This window comes from Trachurus trachurus (genome assembly GCF_905171665.1).
Source record: "Trachurus trachurus genome assembly, chromosome: 3".
Taxonomy (NCBI): Eukaryota; Metazoa; Chordata; class Actinopteri; order Carangiformes; family Carangidae; genus Trachurus; species Trachurus trachurus.
The window spans coordinates 21,418,469-21,436,731 of record NC_139893.1 but is presented as its reverse complement, the minus strand read 5'-3'; the positions used below and the strand labels follow the sequence as shown (position 1 = coordinate 21,436,731).

General features: G+C 40.3%; 1 protein-coding gene across 1 annotated transcript in view; it reads left to right on the top strand.

Annotated features, from left to right (window-relative positions):
* The window catches only part of lrrc49 (leucine rich repeat containing 49), a gene marked incomplete at both ends in the record, with an annotated part of 34,875 nt that overhangs the window by 15,690 nt on the left and 922 nt on the right, over positions 1-18,263 (top strand). The window contains 7 exons of the mRNA XM_084001566.1: positions 2,080-2,163; positions 3,483-3,658; positions 5,697-5,792; positions 11,941-12,175; positions 13,197-13,382; positions 14,048-14,157; positions 17,438-17,591. Of these exons, the coding sequence (XP_083857692.1) occupies positions 2,080-2,163; positions 3,483-3,658; positions 5,697-5,792; positions 11,941-12,175; positions 13,197-13,382; positions 14,048-14,157; positions 17,438-17,591 (1,041 nt within the window). The remainder of the gene's footprint in view (positions 1-2,079; positions 2,164-3,482; positions 3,659-5,696; positions 5,793-11,940; positions 12,176-13,196; positions 13,383-14,047; positions 14,158-17,437; positions 17,592-18,263) is intronic.

Below are 18,263 nucleotides of genomic sequence, written 5' to 3'. Positions count from 1 at the left end.
AGCCACTGAAGATCTTGATTTTCCCCTCCAACTGATTTGGAAAAACTTGCTCCCAAATAAGTCATGTCAGCTTATCCAAGAGGAAACGTCTGACTGCTGAGAGGCTCTTATTTATGAATTGTGGTGAGTTAATACTGCAAATTAGGATTAGTAGGATTGTTGTGCTTTGGGGTGAACTGTTGAGCAGATCATACTCTGAGTGACAAAGGCAGATCATTTCAGAAACTAAATAAAGGTTATAGGACACATACAGTAGACTGGAGCTGCCTCTGATTTAAGATTAAAGGGATAGTTCATCTTTTCTGAAGTGGGGTTGTATGAGGTACAAATGGCCATTAAGTATAATATCTGCAGTAGAAAGGTCTCTGCTCCCCTCAACTGAGAAACACCGGCGCATCCATTGCACCGAGACACAGGTAGTATATGGCTGTCAATGAGGGACAATCAATCAGCGTATTGTCGCCGCCTACGAAAAGTCCCGTTTCAAAATAATACACCAGTTCAAGAGTATGATATAAAGTAAAAGTTTACAATGCATCAGCTTGTTGGAAAAACGTTTTTTTTTTTTTTAAATCTGGAACTAACCAACTCACTCAGTACTCCTCCATGCCGCCAGTCTTCGCGACGCACTGTATCACTCCGCCTATCAGCGGTGTGTGGAAGAGGCAGAGTTATTATTTTGAGACAAGACTTCTAGTAGGCGGCAGAAATACGCTGATTAATTTAATTAATCAGTGTCTCGGTGCAGCGCGATGCGCCATTTGTATCCCATACAACCCCACTTCAAAAAAGCTGAACTATGACTTTAAAATTTTCAGTTGGCTCAGAGTAATCATATTTTATTGACTAGTAATCATTTAATTCCTCTCTGATTCTATTATACCTGCAAATACATTTAAAAAGCAAACAGATCTTCTTGATTTAAGACAGCTATTTTTAATTTTGTCAATAGATTTTTCAGGAAGCATACTAAATATGTATATATATATTTAAAGCAGATATCAGTGGAATGTTTTTGTTAATATAAGTCCTAAATAGTCCTATTTTCCGTCAGCAATCACTTACATGAAGTATTTCAGCCTAAACACGAGTCTCTCCGTCACTCTGCTCTGCTGTAACCCGAGGAGAAAATTTTCCTTGTGGGATACAAGTGTTATCCAATGAGGAGAGAGAACGGCATGAAGGGCTGTGTGTGCAGCCAAGGGATGCGCGTGAATGTGGTGACGTAGCACGAGGACCAATTGATGCCTGACAAGGGCGGGGGCTGCTAACTCATGGTGCATTCAAAGAAACTCGTACTTTGTGTTTTTCCTTCCTGTGAAGTCATACCAGTTCGATCTGGTACGAGTTCACGGGTCGGAAGTTACGAGTGGCCGTTATAGGGAACTTTCACAGACAACAGGATGGTAAAAACACGAGCTACGGGTTACCTGGAACGCTACCAAGTCGTAGTTGTGACTTGAAGCTGTAACTTACGGTTTCAAAAGCCTGCCTTGAACGCAGCATTAGCCGAAACGGCCGTGAAGCTGATATCTGCTTTAATTATATTATTCATTGCACAGTTGACTAAAACTTTAACAACCAGATAATCAAACCAATACACTTTGTAGCTGCTATCAAAACAAATACATTGTTTCTGCTGAAAAAAACAGCCCTTAAACAGAGAATAGCATGAACACATACATACACCACTAGCTGACATCAGTGCCTTTACTTCAGCAAGGCAGCATTGTGCCTCTATTGATCAGGTTGAAGCATCGTCTCTGCTAGCTTGTCACAGACAGCTGAATATCCCCTAGCTCTTAGCTGGCACACACAGATTGTGTTGGCAGCATTGCATTCTGGGAGTTTTGGCTTTCCCCAACAGCTGGGCTCAGTTGATCTCAGACTGAAAATCAGACAGATAATCCTGTGATGCATCCGGCTGGTGTGAGAATTTCTCCTAGCCTCTACAGTGGTCCACTTCTTGCTGTAGAGGACAGCCTGTCTGATGGTGTCTTTTGTGGTTCCCCTCGCTTTTGAATAATTCAGAGCTCATGAATGGAGCGGCACTCTGATTGCACTAGCTATCTTTTTCAGGACGAGGATCGGCGCATGGCTGGTGTACAAGCTCGAAAAGAGGAGGAGAAGAAGAAGGAGAGTCACAAGCAGACTATTCATAAGGTACCACTCTGATCAGATCTGTTCTTGTTGTGTGGCTGGATTTAGAGTTCAAATGTACAGCAAATGCGAAATAGTGTCCTACATCTCAAAGAACATGTTAACAGGTGTACTCAGAAGTTCGTTTTTTTGCGTTGTGTGGTGTTTGATTAGTTGTTCTAGGGAAGATGAAGATAATTGGTTGTAAAGCTTCAAAGTACTAGACAGAGCTTTGATATTATCAAAGCGTTTAGCATTTTAAAAGTACCACATTTTCAAAATGAGATATGATTACCAGTGTTTTACCCATTGGCTGAATGCAATGTACAACATACATGCAGCAGAATTAGGCCATCGTAATCCTGGTGTCCTGGTTCAAGTAAGGATAAATGTATATTTGGACAATAACCAAGTTCTTTGGTCCCTTAATTGTATTTGTAACAACAATCTTTCTATCTTAATATATCCTTATCTCTGTATAATTTTTTTTTTGTAATATTTTTTATTTTCTTTATTTGCCTCCTCAAAACATATTTGTTGTGAAAGCTCTAAAACATTAAGGATCTTTCTTTTCCATTGTTTCTGTGTTTTTTAATTTATGTGTCTTGAGATTGTTCTCTTCTTTTTTTTCTCTTCAAATTGTCAAAGATATTGACAGGAATTGGTTTTGCAGTTATGTGTCTGTCTGTGTGAGTGAATGTATATATTGATGTGCTTCTGCTGTGTCTGTGCTGCAGTGTGTCTTTTGCTGAGTGACGGTCTCTGTGCATTGTATCTCAGTAACCTAACTCCTACTAATCCCTGGTGTTGAGAAAATGTTATATTGAATGTCACAGTCAGGGGTTCATGAGGGCAAAGTATTCACTATGAATTGATACTGACTCACTCCTGCATCGGGGATTGGCACATTCCATAGCTGAAAGAAAGAAAGCTCAGGAACACAAATCTTCTCTCTTGCAGGGTGGGTGCCAGTGTTCCCATCGTAAAAGCAAACAACTGTTCAACAACAACTTAATCAAATTGTGGTAACAGAGGCAAAAAACAACAACTTAATCAAATTGTGGTAACAGAGGCAAATATATTTTCTCAGCAAGTTCATGATTTTAAATCTAACTAATGAGAAAAATGTTACCATAGTAAAATGGTGTAAAATGACCAGTTTTCAAATCAAAAAATGTCAAAATTATGACAAACAATGCAGCCTCCTCCTGCTTTGCCTGTGACTAGGTCAAAATAGACAGGTTCCATTAGTATAGTATATGCACTGTGTGGTCTGCTCAGGAGAACTGTCACTTGACACTGTCTCTGTCCTCTGATTGTCTGTCTTTGTTGTGTTCATCAAGGAGAAGCGGCGTCTGGCCATCCGTAATGCGGCGCAGCAGTGGGAGGGCGTCAGGGCCTGTCTGGAGCTGCCACCAACAAATGGCGCAAAAGAGGAAGTTAGTCCAGAGAACAGCCCTGCCCATAGTCCCGCCCAGTCCAATGGCCTCACACAGGAACCTTCTCCCGATGAGCCAAGGTACACACCACATCAGCACAAACTCAAGTCACTCAAGTGACTCAGTGAGCTAAAAGGGTCAATGGCTGGTAGGATGCCAGTATCACCTTGTGTGTTCATGTTCCAAAGTAAAGTCATCACAGCACAAGATTTTCACTGCACAACTATCACGCGCAAGGTAATTCACAATAATGTTTCCCTGTTATTTATGGAAAATTTTAGACTAGATAAAGTTAGATAGGTATATATTTTATTTATCCCCCAGGTGCAATTCTGTAATTCAAATTTAAATTTCAACTTTATTGTGCATTTTGTTTCTTTTTTGGCAAATGAGTTGCGCTTATTAATGTGGAGAGAGTAACCATAACAAAAGAATAATACAGACAAAGACCAATTACTTTTAATAATGAAAAGGCTTTTTGATACGATAATCATTTCAAGTTTTAAATATCATGGTTATCACTGATACAAGCGCATCACAACTGCTCTATTTCAAAGTAGATTGTGGCTCCATTAGGGCACCTGTGGTTGGTGTGATTTCTGCATGACTTATACATTTTGAATAAATTATACAAAGATACAGCAAACACGGGCATTTCTACGACAGAATTGCTCTAGGTCGACGTTTTTCATTGCTGAGTGGTTAGCAATTAAGTCAAAGCGCTTCTGTGCTGTTAAGTATTTGCTAACACTTTTTACATCATGTATTGGAGTGCTCATTTGAATTTTTCAAGCCTATTTTCAATGAATGTGTGCAGCTAGGAATGATCAGATTAAGTTCTAGAGCGTTTTTATTGAGGGTTTTACTGACATATGATAAACTGAATGTTGTTAGAGATTTAATCCTAGGAGGAATTAAATTGTGGAGGAATCAGTGATATCATCCGACATTTTACAATTTACTGACAATTGCTTATACTGTACACAATAGCTGTAACGAGTGAGTCCACTGCACTGGTTTGTGTAGCTGAGATGGGAATCTGATAACATTAGAACTGGAGGTTTTATTTGATATCCTGACTGAACCCCCTGACTGTAGTAATCTGATCTGGGGTCTTGATTGGTGCTGATGTTGGTCGTGGAGCATCTGTTGGAAAAGAGACAATATGACATGCTGGTAAATATATTTTGGCCTCTCATTATTTAGTTTTTCTGTTGCTTCAATTCTAGCAGCACCTTCTAAATGATGCACACTAACCAATGACAGATAAATAAACTAAGCAGAGGAAAGAAGTTAACATTTAAATCTGATGAGATATGGAACAGGCGAGGCATCAGCCAGGCCAGTTGAGTCTGGTATGGATCTGGAACAGATGAGACATTAACTGGGACCTCAGACACAAGAATAGGCAATGTCTCAGGAGAGAGAGGCTGTAAGTCGCTGGGCTGTGGAGGCTCATGGTCACTGGTTCAGACAAAGCTGGGATAGCTGTGGCTCAGGCTGGTTGCTGCAAATATGCATCTGAAATTTGAATTGGTAGCTGGAAACCTGGAGTTGATCCTCTTTGGGGATGACTATTTTCCGGGGATCGGACAACTAGATATCTCCCTAGGCTAGGGAAAGACTAGGCAGGTTCTCCTAGCTGACTGAGAAAATGATTGGAAGCCTGTAGACTGAGGCTGGGACCACCAGAGCTGGATTCAACGAAAATACTGTATTGTCATTGTATGGGCTGAAGGCTAGAGGCTAGCATTGTTATCATGGCTAATGGCTAGCAATCTGGAGCCCTGACAAACAAAGTAATCATTTCAAAATAAGATGTTAAGTTAAGCAAGAGTCCGAAGGTACTGGCAGGTCATGCCACAAGAGAGACAGGGAAGTGCACATGTGTCTGGTAAGTTAATCATAACATTTTGTGAAGTGTATGAAGCAGTTATTTGCAATCCTCTGTCTATAAATTTTGTAGTCACTCTGCTTTCTAATTACATCCATGTGTTTGTAGTTAGAAAGCAGGGAAGCCATATGTGTGTGATACTTGTTTTTTTTGCTTCATCTGACACTGCTCTGAAAAGAATGGTTTGCTCTGTTGTTGAAGGTTATTTTTCTACTTTTGAACAGACGGGTAAGTCCAGGTTCAGGACCAGAACGACCATCGGGGGGAACAGAGAGCAGACTCCGCACAAACAGTCGTCCAAACAGCCCACGAGATCCCAAGTAAGACAAAAATCAATGTGTGTATACACCCACTCGTCTATACACAAGGTGCCAAATGTTCACCCAAACAGCGCTTCAATGCCAAAAAATAGTGTTCTTGTATATTAATGGATTGGTCTGTATTTCCCTGTAACATTATGAGACACATACTGAAGACATGTCCTCGTTCCTTTGTGTTTTTATTTGCCAAGATTTTGATATATTTGCCCATTCTGACAGCTCTTGTATCAGTAGGATGAAATTTCGCACAAACCAATGAAAAGCTGTATTTTGTCATGGGTAAAGGTTGCTGTATTGTTTTGACTAGCCAACACCTGAAATACAGAAATCCGTAAAAAAAAAAAAAAAAAAGTTATTGTGTTACAGTTCTGTCAGTGGGACATTAGTTATGCCACCTGCTCGTGTGTCATTATGACACATTTCCAAAGAAACAATTGGTTTCAGTTAAGCCTATCAACTACTGTCTTGCGCACCATGTGAATTCCCTTTCATCTTCCCAAGAGTCATCCATATCTGTCTGTTAGATCAGAGCTTCTCACTTTCACACATGTTGAAATAGGGTCCTGCACTGCTATGCCAAATTACTGTTGATATGTTTACCAGTATCATTTTGTACTGTACTGCATTTCCCATTTAGTCAACTCATGATTCCATCCCCACCTACTTGAAAGAACATTCATCTTGACTTTTGGTCGGTCGCGTCCCCCAACTGACCTTCTTGTCTCTTCGTTGTCCTTTTTTTGATTGTGCAGTGTTTCTAGTGGCTGTACCAACCCTTTATATATCAGCTGGCAGAATGGTTTGAACGTGACATGCAGAGAGATTGTCCCAGTTATAGATTTGATCCCTGCTGTAGCTAGTGCATCAAATTCATCTTAAAATATCAATGAGCCACATGATGACCCCTTTACTTACTAAGGATTGGCTTGCTGCTCCTGAGCTCATCAGTAAATATAGGTCTTAGATGTCTTCACACACTTTCGCTCTTTCTCTATCGTGTTGGAAGTACTCTAAATCAACTGTCTGTGCTGAGTCTAATGTTTTGCGTAGGACTCTGATGCACTCGTCTACAGAGACTGTGATTCAGGTCTGGATGAGTTACGAGGGGGAGGACCGATTTGAAAATGGGGGCCATGTCAGGCACTATTATTACATGTTTTAAAGCTGGCTTTTCCTTCCTGTACCAGGATATAAAATGACCCTGAAGCATAATCCTTCTATGGCAATGGCTTTCCTTTACAAGGTCTATTATAACTTCATTCATATGGCTTAACAGGTGATGGTGATGAGGAAGACTCACGCAACTGAGAATACCACACTCTTATGAGTTAAGAGTTGGATGACTTCAGCTCTATTACTTTTTACAGCAGTGTAAAGAATGTCTCCAATATTCTGGCACTATCAGTAAATTGAAATGAATTTAAAGGTTACTTTATTCAATCATGTGTGGGTTTATAAAAGGGCTCTGATGCCTACACACTGAAGTACAGATTCACTCAGATAGCTGTTGAAGCACTACATCCACCCTCCCCCATATAGAGCATAAGGGGTCAGATGATGGATGAACTCCGTTCTGTTTTTCAGTCCTGTGTATCAACACTTCATGACGTCACCTATGACATTGTTTAGGCCGGGGTTTAAATTCCCAGGAAATACTAACAACAGGAGGTTTATTCTTTTGCACCATGAAGAGACAGAGTATAATCCTGCTCCTTCAGAATCGCAGATCAGATTCTTGATTTCTCATACAGGTCAGGGGCTGAAGCCAGCCCATTCACACATCTGGTTTTGCTCAGTAGGAGCCAGGAGGACAAGGCAACCAAATGGTAATGGTGTATATGCCTTTGAGATACAAACTTGGAGTACTCTGTATTTCTTAAATTTTTAGAGACAACAATTTAAGAATTTAAAACAAAGTAAGAATCCTATGTGTTCTCATTCACAGGTTGTGGAAAGTCTTAAAATGAATAGTCCAAGGTGATTCACACCAGTTTTGTTCAAAGATCTGACAATGTAATGTATGTAGTAAAGTGTTTGTCAGGTCATGTTTGTAAATGAGAATTTGTTCTCAAACATTTTACCTGGATAAATATTAAGGTTTAAAAAAAATCATCATCACATAACACAATTTATTTCCAGGTTTTATTCAAACCATTATATTTAACAGATGAGTATAGTATTCACAAATCATTTGTGTATCAAAGTATTATAGACTTGTTATAGCAAACTTGACACAGGTCCACCCGCACTGTCTCAGATTATATGAAAAATTAGATGAAAAGGAACCCTGTATTCAAATGAATATGAAATGCTACCTGAAGCTGCTGTCCCTGAGTATTTCACCTTCCAGTTTAATGTATTGTGTGATTGGACTTGAAAACACTGGGCTGTTGTGTATAATAGAAATTCTCATAAGTAAGCTTGCATCCACCATGGTGTCATGACAATATTGCTTTGAGATTTCACATTGTACTGTGCATGATGATGCAGCAAGATGCTGTTTTGTTTACATAGGCAGGACAAAATGTAACCTTGCTTTATTCAACAGAAATTGCCAAAACACATCTATTGAGGAAAATGCATGATGTCATGTCTGTTCACCACTACTGTAGCAACCAGTTTGGCAAATTAGAGTGAGGTTGAGGTGAGTTTTGACATGACATTAAGTAGGACAGTCTCACTACCATCCCACAATAACTTAATGGACAGTAGCTTGTGTCACAGCCAAAGAGTCTGACTGCAAAGGAAGTTTATTCCTAAGTTTTCATTTCCCCTGAGTGTAGCAGATGAATGGAGTGGAGATGGAAAGACCTTTGTACTTCATACATTCTTTTAATGGAGAGAAATGCTGAGATCATGGAGAGTGGGGTGCAGGCTCATAAATCAATGTTATCTTCAGAGTGGTGAGAAAGACATTTGGCAGACTCCTCAAATAAAACATCCAAAACCACCATACTCTGTAAACAAACTCTACAGTAACACTCTAATAAGCATACAATACAGTAAGCAAGTGAAAGGGACAGAGTGTTTGCTGTCATGGCTCTAGAAAGACCTGCCTGCAGCGATCTGGCTGCCTGAGTCACTGACATCTTTATAATCTGTTCTTAAAACAGAATTTTACTTGGCGGCCTGACTGTATTTGAGATTTTTCTTTATTTTGTTTTTATTAGAAATGTATTCAATTGAGATCCTTGTTGTATAATTTTTTAAATCCTACATGAGTGAAATGGTTCTATATTTTATATTATAATCTAGTTTATTTTGGTGCCCTGTTGCAGCATGCTGTAGCTGGAGGTTTAAGTGCTCTAAAAAAATAGATTATTATTGTTCTTATATGTTACATCTGCTCTGCACCAGTTAAGCCATTTATTTTCCCCTTTTCTCAGACTGGAACGATGAAATGCAATTTTAAAATGACAGTTCAGAGAATCATGTTTCATACTTGTCACTACCATGCAGTATTTAGGCTATTGGAGACATGTATGCAACAAGCCATGTCTTTTGGTGGTATTAAATTATTGAGAGATGACAGATATCCTTTTATACTGTAACTACAGTAGGATTAAGTAAGATAGCCCTAATTGAATTAGATTCAGAGACTAATAGGCCAGAGCACAATCCATGTAATTGTGACAGAGTCTTCACTGTGTCTTCCCCGCCTTGCTCACTCCTTCTCTCTGCACTTGTTGTTGGTTTCGTGTCAGAGGGGGATTCAGGGCCACCTGGCAGCCTTTCAGCTGTGATTATGTGGGAACAATATGCGACACAGTGCAGAGTGTGTTGATGGCACACTTCCAGGGAGAGCAGAAGTTACTCCTATTCTTTAGGTGACTTATCTACATGTTACGCTTCATCTCCTGCACCACTGCACAGCTCTTTTTGATTTACTGCCTTTGGCAATCCCACATCTTGGAGGCGGGGCATATCCTGATGTTTAAATTGCCTTTCATTGCCTGGTGCCACCCCGTCTGCTGCTATCCAAGTCCCATGTCTATGTCCATGTGTGCTTGGAACCGGAAACACTTAATCTTTCAGGTTAAGGTTTTAAGTTTCTTGATTGCCACATTTGGTTTTAATATATTTAATATTACTCCCCCCAGTCAAGGCCATTTCCATTTAATTGCACCTTTCATTATCTGTGGAGTTCACTCATCTTCTCATCCTTTAGCATTTATCTACTTCTGCCCACTTTTGTAGCCACAACAATTCACTATTGTGAGGCCTTTTGATGTCCGCTAGTGCCTGTGTCAAATTTAGATGATGGTAGTGTGACCTGGCTCCAGGTTAATAACTGGTTTTGTTCATGGCGTCCTGTCAACAGTTTTACAGACGAGTGGTTCGTAATCACCATCTGTAGAGAAAAGGGCATTCTACACTTTCAGGGGATTTTTTTGTTTGAGCTCAGTGGTTGACAGCAAGGCTGACTCTGCTTCATTGTATCCGGTTCTTTTAATATACTCATGGGATCCCCCACAGTCTCTGGTGACCATCTCTTGATATTTGATTAAGAAAGTCTTGTTGTGTTTACTGGCAGCCATAATTTGGGTCTTTGTTTTGTTGAGCTGTAGACTGATGATTATCTCAACTAATTAAAACTGACAGACCTGGATGCAACACACACACACACACACACACACACACACACACACACACACACACACACACACACACACACACACACACACACACACACACACACACACACTGTATACTTACTTAGGCACTTAACAGACCACATGCACATTGCACACACAGAATGTTTCTCAAAGGCCCAGCAGTCATTGTCAAGCCTGGTACATCACTTTGTCATATCCTGAGGCTCCTGGCCCTTCACCTGTCCTTTACACAAGAATGAGTCAGTTAAAAGTAACAACAGACCAAAAGGTCACCTACTGAGAACCTGATGTCAATGTCGTGTCACCATTACACTCCAACTTCTTATTACTTAACCATGCAAAAGTCTCACTTTAGTCTGAAGTACTCAACTCTAGTTCTAGTCTAAGGATTTGTTGTTTTCGGTATCTTATGTGCTATTAAATCGAATATCCTTGTGATCTTGGACTGTTGGTGGTACAAAGACAATTTGTAGACTTCACCTTGACATCTTTTTGGACCAATGGATAACAGATTGATTTAGAAAATAATCTGCAGATTGATAGATATTAAAAATAATCTTCATTGGCATGCTGACATTTATTTCAAAATGATGACTAGAAACTGTGTGATAGTTGAAAAGCTTTTTTAAAATCTTCCAACATCATTTCAATCCACTGTAGAGTATTTGTCATGAAGATGGCCTTTAAGAATCAATTCAATAATACAATTATTTTTCCAGTTCTTAGTCTTTGATCCTCTCTTTGCTGCTCAGTTAGGAGAAGAAATCCGTTTCTTCTCCCCATTACTGAGAGGAGCCATTTCTGTCGGCCTTTCTGTGCCGATAACAAAGGTGGATTTTTCAAAGAAGCTCTGGTTACAGTGCCGTCAATTTGTCTCCCCATTTACAACATGTATCACCCTTTTCACGCTATTTTTGTTTTCATTTCCCTATTTTGACCCGTTCTGTCTCACACCTCACTACAGTAAAACACTCTTGCAGAAATTGCTCTTGACAAGACTCATGGATTAGTGTTGGGTAACCACAGGATAGGTCTTTAAACCACTGCGGCTTTCTGTTAATGCAAGATTGGGAGGGTGTGAAATATGAATCTGGGTGATTAGTTTGTTGGCAGGCTGAACCCGAAATGATCAGTGTTGAGTAGCCAGCAGCCAGTAACCATCTGATGCCCTGCTAGGCTGAAAAGTCCCCTGAGTGTCAGCAGACCCAGAAGGCTGAGCACATGGGCAGGGAGAGGAGATTATGTCTCCTTGAGACTTGCCCAGATTCTCCACTCTCACGACTCTTTTATCAGGAAAGGGCACTTCAACTGTTGTATAGGAGAATGGAAAACAATTAGGCAACACACATAGGGCAATGACTAGACCATTGAGTGTTCTGTAGTGATGTTTTTTTCCACCTTCTCTAAACACAATGACTGCTTTTTAGAAGGAAGCACATTTGGCTCAAAGATATTCCTTCTTTTCCTCAAGGCAACACATTCTGTATATTCAGAGTATCAAGACCGTGTGTATATGTGTGTGTGCTTTGCAGACTTGTGGAGGGAGGGAGCGGCAGTGTTCAGAGTCTGTCCCTGTCTGACAGTCACCTGGCGGAGCTGGATGGAGACACCCTGCGTTTATTTGGACTTGGAGCCTTGGAGGCCCTGGAGAGGGGTTGGGGAGTTCAGACCGCTGGTGCTGTCACTGTAATAACCTTCCGCTACATCAACTTTGATGCCATTGTACCAACACTGCCGCGAATAAGGGTCAAGTTCCCCAATCTATCGGTGAGGACACCAACCACATACCATAATGAGCCATGGCATCATGTTAACATAAACACCTCTTGAAGGGGAAAAAAATGATTTAGATTTTTGATTGATTTAGATTTTACATTCTGGCTACGTATGGTTGGGGTAAGGGCTGAATGTCATTTAATACATACATGATGTCATGGCACACAAAATGAATATTATGGGGGTGTTTACTTAAAGCAGAAGTGAGTGATATATTTGTGTTAATATAAGTCTTAAATAGTTATATCTTCCGACAGCAATCACTTACATAGAGTGTTTGGACTGAAACACGGGTCTCTCAGTCCCTCTGCTCTGCTCTGAGCCGAAGAGAAAACATTTATTGTATCCTACAGTTTTTATCCAATGAGGAGAGAGAACGGCATGCAGGACTGTGTGTGCAGCCAAGGAATGCCGTGAATGTGGTGACGTAGCGACGAGGACTGTTATGGTGCATTCAAGGAAACTCGTATTTTTCTGACCGTGAAGTGGTACCAGTTCGATCTGGTACGAGTTCACCGGTCGGAAGTTACGAGTGGCCGTTATAGTGACTTTCACCGGTAAAACAGGTCGGAAAAACACGAGTGGGTTGCCTGGAACGCTACAAAGTCGTAAGTTGTGACTTGAAGCTGTAATTTACGATTTCAAAAGCCTGCCTGGAACGCAGCATTAGCGAAAACGACCGGATCACTCACTTCTGCTTTAAGGATCACCGCAAAATAGACCTTGTTTGTCATCAACAAACAAGCCATAATTACTTTACCATTTTCTAAACAGAAGTAGGACTAGGATGGATAAAATGTCACTATCGATCTCATAATATACAAATATCTATAAGGACAAATGTATGAAATGGACATTTTCATCCAAAGCACCTTCTAGAAGCTGTTCTGAAGCATACATGATTTAACTGATTGATGTCTTTACCATGATCAGCTCACTGAGCAACAGGCATAAGAACATTTAGAAAATAAAAGTTGTTTTACCTCTCAAATTGACTTGTTCCTTTTTAAAGCACCTGATCTTCTTGGAAACCAACATCACCCGTCTGCCACAGCTGGCTGCCCTGGCTCAGGTGAGACGTCTGGACCAGCTGACCATCCACCCAGAGGGCAACCCAGTGGTCAGTCTGGCTCTATGGCGCTCCTTTGTCATTTATCGCCTCCATCACTTCAACCTGCAGAGGATTAATGGCCTGGAGGTAAGGATCAGGTTCATTCTCAATGCAATCCTCTTGCAGGTGTGTCCTGTGTTGCTTATGTAAGAAACAAATAGCGTAACCAATAGCAAATTTCACTCCTAATTACAGGGTGTTGAATGTACTACCTTAACATAACACTTTAAAAGCAAAATATTGTTTCTGTCCAAAGGTGATATTTCCTATCAGGACCTTGTGCAAATCAGTGTCAATAACTGACTCTCATGTTGTGTCTTATTTGTTTAATCCATACATTATGGGAATATATGTCCTTTCTGGACTCTGTATAGCAACTTCCTGGGATCTCTGCTATCTAGCAAGTGGCAAGTGGTCTAGCACTGCCAAGAAAAAAAAAAAGTGTCCGGCACAATCCTCTCTTTAAAATGTCTTTGGTAAGCTAAGGCTATCACAGTTGGCTGTAGCTTCACTGATTGACATGAGATTGATCCTAAGTGCCTATCTATATGTAAACCAGAAAATGAATGTGTTTCCTCTAAATTACAACTCCTTTGGGCTTGATTTGATAAATGATGGAATACGTTTATACTTACATGTAATTCTTCCTTATACATCTTACCTTTATTGTTTTATTTTACTTGTCCTGTCAGTATCTATGAAATGGCTATTTCTTTTACACAGTGTGTGTGTCTTTTGTCTGTCTCCATTAGGTGACCATGAACGATGTGATTGCCGCAGAGCGTGTATTTGGAACACTGGGTCATATAGCAGCCACCGAAACTCCACGCTGCCGCCTCCTGCTGCTGCTGGAGGAGTCCAGGTGAGAACTTGAACTCAGACACTCAACCACAACATAACATTAACTACAATTTAATGGCAGGTGTGTTCAGTGTCCTCAAATGTGTTCGCTTTAAATATGACAAGAATGTGCAGTTCATTAATGTGTATGTATGTGAGTTACAGCTTGTGAATGTGGAGGCGACTGTACAGTACGTGTAGGTGCATGCCTGTTTTGCGTGTATACATTTATGTGTGTGTGTGCGTGTGTATGCGCAACAGCGAGACGGAGCCTGGCACAGAGGAGCCAGGAGAATTAGACTATGTGTCTCAGGGTAAGGGTGGGTACTTGGCACTTCCACACAAACATTCCTCTCTCAGCCAAAAGCTCTTGAGGTCTGTCACTCTGGGTCATTGAAAAACATCCTTACAGAGCAAAAATCTCCAGAATTTGTCACGCACAGGAATATATTTTCGACAACGGTTAAAAAAAAAAAATGTTTTCTGAAGCTGCTTCTCATAAGTTTGACAAAACACTGAAAAATTGCTAGACAGATGCATCTGAATTACTCCCACCAACACCGCAACTCAAACAATTTTAAAACCAACTCTTTACCAGTGCACCTCTCAAAGGCTGTGTCCTTAAAGTTTGACTGTACTTTCGTGTCACAGTAAACATTCAATATTAATTCTATAAAATAACACTGACAGACAGTTAAGATAGAATTACTACTTGAATGATCTGATATAGAGATTATTTAGAAAACCTAGGAGTAGTGCAGCAGTGTGTGAGCCTGGCAGTATATTTGAGCTGCCTGGTTGTCCTCAGTTAGCCTTTCAGAATCACACTGAAAATGAACCAGTAAACTTTAGGATAACTGGCTCCTGTCCTGACTGCGTCTTGCTCTGATTCATACACACCCTGTCATGGATAGATAATACACAACAGCCCAAGGCTGAAGATTAGTTTCATATGAGTGCTGAAATCTTAATCACAGTTATCTGCATACACAATCCCTTGCCCTAAAGTCAGTTATATCCATTCATTACACTAAATGTCGTTAAGTTTGACATCCTATTTTTCAAAGCCTTCCGGCTGTAGACTCTATTACCTATACTGTAATGTGTGTTTTCTGGTTTCAGTTTATTTGTAGAAATTATAATGAAAGCTTGTTCTATGTTCTTATAGTACGTTGCTCAGTGGATTGTAGTTATGCACAAAATACTGCTGAGACATAAAACAAGAGGAAGTTTCACAATCCATTTATGGGATCTGACTCTTGTAAAATGCTTTGAATTCATGATTTCACTCTACTAATTTCTTTGAAATGACACTGTAGCTGCTTCCTTCTTGTAAACACCAAATATATAGTACTCCATATAGAATAAAAAGCATTTCTATGATTTCTATGAATCTTTGCACAACACATTGTTTGCTGTACAACTGTTATAGTCCTGCTGCTGTTTTTTGTTGGGCACGCCTATTTTCAGTTTATTATTAGTCATATTCTATACTTACTTACTGATATCTACCTCAGTAATGTCTCATTTTATGCAAAACCATTGCTTCTGGATAGTGACTTGCTTAGAATCAAGAATAGAGAAGAAATGTTTCAACAACCACACACAAATACAAATTTGGTTTTGAATTTCACAAAGAGCAGTAATATGATCCCTCATCCTGTTGTCTTCCCTGCCTTCCCTCTAGCAAGGGTGTGCAATGCTTGCAGCATGAAGCATGTCCTAGAATCCACCACAACATGAGGTTGCACTGGATGGATGCTGTAGTTTGTGATTATTCTGCTGCAGTATGATGCTGTTGTTTTAACAAATAAATAATTGTGTGTGTTTATTAGGGCAATATTCCCATATTGATTGTTGATTGGTTTGGTTCAATCCTTAGTTTGTCTCTTGTCCTTCTTCACAAAATGAAACTATATTGCACAAGACAAGTTGAGAGATTTTATTGGCTTTGTGTTCGCAAACCCTATGTCAGCAGCAAGTATCATGTTAGCATTTGGCTTAAACCTAAAGGGGAAGAGTGAATTCTACAAGTTCCGTTACACGGTAGACATTGGTTATTGTTTCCAGAGCAATTTGAATGCATATGTTACAATCTAATTGTAAGTATTGTTATCTTAGGTTATATTTATTTACACTCAAAATGCACTAGAATTTATCAATAGTTTTTCTGAGGAACAAACATGCACAAACATAAATTGTCTTAAGCAAGCGTGTTTCACCTTGTTTTTAGTTGGTGTAAGATTAGTCACGTGCACGCACTCACACACACTTTTCAAACTTTCTTGTCCTATATGGAATGTTTGCCTGCAGCCTCCTCTGCAGACACTCTTGCAGCATCCTGGCACCAGCCTGTCGAACATGTTGGTGCAGTAGTATATCATATGAGAAATTATACTGAACAAAAACATCTGATGTAGTTCACACCACTTTTCAAGTGGCATTCTGCTTTTAAAAGTGTAGACATCCTGCAGCTGATGAGATTGCAATTAAAACACAAGTTTTAATGGACATGGATTCAAAGTTAAAGCAGATATCAGCTTCACGGCCGTTTCGGCTAATGCTGCGTTCAAGGCAGGCTTTTGAAACCGTAAGTTACAGCTTCAAGTCACAACTACGACTTGGTAGCGTTCCAGGTAACCCGTAGCTCGTGTTTTTACCATCCTGTTGTCTGTGAAAGTTCCCTATAACGGCCACTCGTAACTTCCGACCCGTGAACTCGTACCAGATCGAACTGGTATGACTTCACAGGAAGGAAAAACACAAAGTACGAGTTTCTTTGAACGCACCATGAGTTAGCAGCCCCCGCCCTTGTCAGGCATCAATTGGTCCTCGTGCTACGTCACCACATTCACGCGCATCCCTTGGCTGCACACACAGCCCTTCATGCCGTTCTCTCTCCTCATTGGATAACACTTGTATCCCAGAAGAAATGTTTTCTCCTCGGGTTACAGCAGAGCAGAGTGACGGAGAGACTCGTGTTCCGGTCGAAACACTCTATGTAAGTGATTGCTGACGGAAAATATGACTAATTAGGACTTATATTAACAAAAACATTTCACTGATATCTCCTTTAAGATTATTAACATTTTATTTAGTGACAGCGTAATCATTGTCATCTCATGAATAATGGCGTTAACTGGGTGATGTCTATGCATGTGTCTCAGTTCTGAGAGTTTTGAGAGAGTCTTATTAGATACAAGAGCACACCTTTATTATCTTGGTGTCCCTGCCACTGTTTCTCTCCACATCTCTGCGTGTCTCTTTTCTCTGTCTGACTAACTCTTGTCTTCACCTTGAAGGAAGCGTCAGCTGCAGTTCCTCTTGGAGGGGCGTGGCCGGCGGGCAGGGCTGAGTCCAGAGGAGCTACGAGACAATGGGAAGCTCCTGGGAGAGGGCCTGAGCAGAGCGCTGTTCAATTACCCAAGCAGAGACTGCAGTACAGACAGCCCTGAGGTCAGTCCGGTTTTATTCATTATAGTTTTCTCGCAACAATGGTCAGCAACACCATATGGTCAATTGACAGAAAATACAATACTTGGTCCGTATGTCCTCTTGGAAAAAAAAAGGGTAAAGAAGAATTGATTTACATGTGGTATAAAATGGGCTCCTTTCCATCACTGCCTATACTAATTGATCACCTTAATAGCAACACAGTACTAACAAAGTGTACAGCCTACCATTGCTGTGAAACAGCCTTATTTCTTCACGACATGGATTCCACAGCATTTTGAAAGATTTTCTTTGACATTCCTCTGCTTGTTGACATGACTGTTTAACATCTTCTCTGAAGATAATGTCAGCAGCACATCCAGGCTCCAAATTTCCTGTTTAACCTCTTTCTCTGTTCTGCCGGATTTCAGATCCAGTGACTGCAGAGGCCACTGAAATACAATGAACTCATTGTCATATTCATGAAAACAGTTTGATACAAAATTTGCTTTGCAACACAATGCATTATTCTGCTGAAAATAACCTTTAGAAGGAGCTAAACTGTTGCTATAAAAGGACGTGATCAGCAACAATATTGAGATAGGCTGTCCCACCGTGTTTGATTGGTAAAAAGGGCCCAAATTGTGCTTTGTTGACAGGAGTGGGTCCTCTGCTGTTGTAGCACATCCACTTTGA